Below are 4,808 nucleotides of genomic sequence, written 5' to 3' on the forward strand. Positions count from 1 at the left end.
GCTCAGATTTTTACAGCCTGCGGTAAAAGGCCTCAAATGCCCAGTTTGCCTCCCCTGACTCAATGACAACCTTACCTCCCAAATATTTCATCCGACCAATCTCCCTTGCTGCCGCCTGCCGCCTCAACATTTACGCAAGCATCCTGCTAGCTTTTTCCCATGTTCATACATCACCTCCCTGCCCAGATGCAACTACTCCATTGCCTTCCCCGCAGACATAAGCTCAAACTCCATCTGGAGTTCCTTCTTTTCCTTTAGCAGCACTCCCTCAGTGTCCGCCGAGTACCCCCGATCCACCTCCAGAATGTCCTCCATTAATCATTGCCTTTCTAGCTGCTCCCCTTTCTCCCTGCGCGCTCAGATTGAGATAAACCCCCTCTGATCACCACCTTCAATGCTTCAATACGGCCACATTGTTACAGATGGCCACATTGTTACAGGTGGCCACATTGTTACAGGTGGTCACATTGTTACAGATGGCCACATTGTTACAGGTGGCCACATTGTTACAGATGGCCACATTGTTACAGATGGCCACATTGTTACAGGTGGCTACATTGTTACAGATGGCCACATTGTTACACGTGGCCACATTGTTACAGGTGGCCACATTGTTACAGATGGCCACATTGTTACAGGTGGCCACATTGTTACAGATGGCCACATTGTTACAGATGGCCACATTGTTACAGGTGGCTACATTGTTACAGATGGCCACATTGTTACAGGTGGCCACATTGTTACAGGTGGCCACATTGTTACAGATGGCCACATTGTTACAGGTGGCCACATTGTTACAGATGGCCACATTGTTACAGGTGGCCACATTGTTACAGATGGCCACATTGTTACAGATGGCCACATTGTTACAGGTGGCCACATTGTTACAGATGGCCACATTGTTACAGATGGTCACATTGTTACAGGTGGCCACATTGTTACAGGTGGCCACATTGTTACAAATGGCCACATTGTTACAGGTGGCCACATTGTTACAGGTGGCCACATTATTACAGGTGGCCACATTGTTACAAGTGGCTACATTGTTACAGATGGCCACATTGTTACAGGTGGCCACATTATTACAGATGGCCACATTGTTACAGGTGGCCACATTGTTACAGATGGCCACATTGTTACAGGTGGCCACATTGTTACAGGTGGCTACATTGTTACAGATGGCCACATTGTTACAGGTGGCCACATTGTTACAGATGGCCACATTGTTACAAATGGCCACATTGTTACAGGTGGTCACATTGTTACAGATGGCCACATTGTTACAGGTGGCCACATTGTTACAGACGGCCACATTGTTACAGATGGCCACATTGTTACAGGTGGCCACATTGTTACAGATGGCCACATTGTTACAGATGGCCACATTGTTACAGATGGCCACATTGTTACAGATGGTCACATTGTTACAGATGGCCACATTGTTACAGGTGGCCACATTGTTACAGGTGGCCACATTGTTACAGGTGGCCACATTGTTACAGATGGCCACATTGTTACAGGTGGCCACATTGTTACAGGTGGCCACATTGTTACAGATGGCCACATTGTTACAGATGGCCACATTGTTACAGGTGGCCACATTGTTACAGGTGGCCACATTGTTACAGATGGCCACATTGTTACAGGTGGCCACATTGTTACAGATGGCCACATTGTTACAGGTGGCCACATTGTTACAGATGGCCACATTGTTACAGGTGGCCACATTGTTACAGATGGCCACATTGTTACAGATGGCCACATTGTTACAGATGGCCACATTGTTACAGATGGCCACATTATTACAGGTGGCCACATTGTTACAAGTGGCTACATTGTTACAGATGGCCACATTGTTACAGGTGGCCACATTATTACAGATGGCCACATTGTTACAGGTGGCCACATTGTTACAGATGGCCACATTGTTACAGGTGGCCACATTGTTACAGGTGGCTACATTGTTACAGATGGCCACATTGTTACAGGTGGCCACATTGTTACAGATGGCCACATTGTTACAAATGGCCACATTGTTACAGGTGGTCACATTGTTACAGATGGCCACATTGTTACAGGTGGCCACATTGTTACAGACGGCCACATTGTTACAGATGGCCACATTGTTACAGGTGGCCACATTGTTACAGATGGCCACATTGTTACAGATGGCCACATTGTTACAGATGGCCACATTGTTACAGATGGCCACATTGTTACAGGTGGCCACATTGTTACAGGTGGCCACATTGTTACTGGTGGCCACATTGTTACAGATGGCCACATTGTTACAGGTGGCCACATTGTTACAGATGGCCACATTGTTACAGATGGCCACATTGTTACAGATGGCCACATTGTTACAGGTGGCCACATTGTTACAGATGGCCACATTGTTACAGGTGGCCACATTGTTACAGGTGGCCACATTGTTACAGGTGGCCACATTGTTACAGATGGCCACATTGTTACAGATGGCCACATTGTTACAGGTGGCCACATTGTTACAGATGGCCACATTGTTACAAATGGCCACATTGTTACAGATGGCCACATTGTTACAGATGGCCACATTGTTACAGATGGCCACATTGTTACAGATGGCCACATTGTTACAAATGGCCACATTGTTACAGATGGCCACATTGTTACAGATGGCCACATTGTTACAGATGGCCACATTGTTACAGGTGGCCACATTGTTACAGATGGCCACATTGTTACAGGTGGCCACATTGTTACAGGTGGCCACATTGTTACAAATGGCCACATTGTTACAGATGGCCACATTGTTACAGATGGCCACATTGTTACAGATGGCCACATTGTTACAGATGGCCACATTGTTACAAATGGCCACATTGTTACAGATGGCCACATTGTTACAGATGGCCACATTGTTACAGATGGCCACATTGTTACAGATGGCCACATTGTTACAGGTGGCCACATTGTTACAGATGGCCACATTGTTACAGGTGGCCACATTGTTACAGGTGGCAACTTTCGCAGATCCCCTTATCAGCTCACGGCCCCACATCCAGCCTCCACCTCAGCAACTGGGAACCCCCTCTTTCCATATGCAGGTCCATCAGATGCAGTGCGTAGTCTGACACCACCATCACTGAATGTTCTATCCCAACCACTCCTGCCAGCAACCACGTATCCAGCACAAAAAAAAATAGATTCGGAAATACACCCGGTGAACATGCAAAAAGAACGAGAATTCCTCCACCTCTGCCTCCTGAACTGCCACGGGTCCAGCCCTCCCATCCGCTCCATAAACCCAGCAATTCATTCGCCATTGCCGACACCTTCAGGTCCTTAGTGCACTATCGATCTACGTTAGGATCCAGAACCGTATTGAAATCCCCCCCATAACCAATCGGTGTGTGTCCAGGTCCTGGACCTTCAGCAACCGCTTCCTTCACAAATCCTGCATCGTCGCAGCTGGGGCATATATATTCACCAGCATCAGAGGGGCCCCTTCTAACCAACCACTCACCATCACATGTTGCCCCCAGGATCCGTCACAATATTACCAGCTGAGAAAGCCATCCTTCCACCCTCTTACTAACCAGAACCGATAGTCCCCCTTTTCTTCATACCCAACCCTGAATGGAACACCTGCTCCATCCAACCTTTTCTCAACCTGACCCGCAAACTTTAAATGAGTCTCTGGCATGAACCCCACGTCTGCCTTCAAACTCTTTAAGACATTTTAATCGTCCAATGAGTTCCTCCAGGCCCATCCTCCACCTACCTCCTGGGCCTACTCAAGATGGCGGCCACCAACCCCCCCCCTTAACCAACTGCCACACCAACACCATCCACGTCAGCAGCCCATCCGTCCCCCCGCCTTCCCCAAACCCAAACACCAAACGCTCCACCATCCCTAACCCACTATCCCCCCCAGCCACTAACAAAGGAAACTATCCCTAACCAGGAAACCCACCGCTACCCCCCCCCCCCTTCTCCCACTTCACCTCCGTAACTAGCCTACCCGCTAGCAGGATGCCCCCACCCGAGGCAACAGCTTCTTTCTTCCCAAAACATCCTTTCGCCCGCCCCCTTTGACCCACCCAACCTCCGTGCCCTGCCGAACGCCTTCCTTCACCCCCCCACCTTACACTGACCACCAAAGACACCACATTTTAATATACATCCAACACAGCTCTCAACGCTGGGAGGAAAGGAAGTTACAAAAATTCTGCCTTAAAGCAGATACCTAACTGAACCTAGGAGGCAATATAAACAAAGCCAAACATAACAGCCCGACAGGAATGTAAACAGTTCCTCTCCTTCCCTAGTATAGCACCTCCAGTCCATTTCGCAGGGGGATCCACCCAAGTTCTATTGTTCTCAAAAGTCCCCAGTCCATGGTCTCTGAGGAATTTACTCGCTTCTTCTGGTGCATCAAAATAGTGTTCCTGTCCCTCATACGTGACCCAAAAACCAGCAGGGTGCAGCACCCTCCCGAAGCTCACTTTATTTCTGAATAGGGCTGCCTTGACTTTACTGAACCCGGCCCACTGATAGGCCAGCTCCACTCCCAAATCCTGATAGGTGCAAACTGCATGCCCTTCCCAGGTGCACTCTCCCATCTCCTTTGCCCAATGTAGGATCTTCTCCTTGTCCAGATAGCAATGTAGCTGCACAATGACCGCCCTTGGATGTTCTCTCGCTTTCGGCTTCCTCCTCAGCGACCTGTGCCCCCGATCCACTTCAGGAGGCAGGTCAAAGGTCCCCTCCCCCACCAGCCTCTCAAACATCCCAGCCACATTCTTCGGGCAGCCCCATGATCCTGA

At 49.0% G+C, this 4,808-nt stretch overlaps 1 protein-coding gene across 1 annotated transcript; it reads right to left on the reverse strand.

Annotated features, from left to right (window-relative positions):
* Positions 1–391: 391 nt before the first annotated feature.
* On the reverse strand, positions 392–3,040 carry LOC119969893 (prestalk protein-like). Its single transcript, XM_038803872.1, has one exon. It carries the CDS (start codon positions 3,038–3,040, stop codon positions 392–394), a length of 2,649 nt encoding a protein of 882 aa, XP_038659800.1.
* Positions 3,041–4,808: the final 1,768 nt, after the last annotated feature.

This window comes from Scyliorhinus canicula, chromosome 8 (assembly GCF_902713615.1).
Source record: "Scyliorhinus canicula chromosome 8, sScyCan1.1, whole genome shotgun sequence".
Lineage (NCBI taxonomy): Eukaryota > Metazoa > Chordata > Chondrichthyes > Carcharhiniformes > Scyliorhinidae > Scyliorhinus > Scyliorhinus canicula.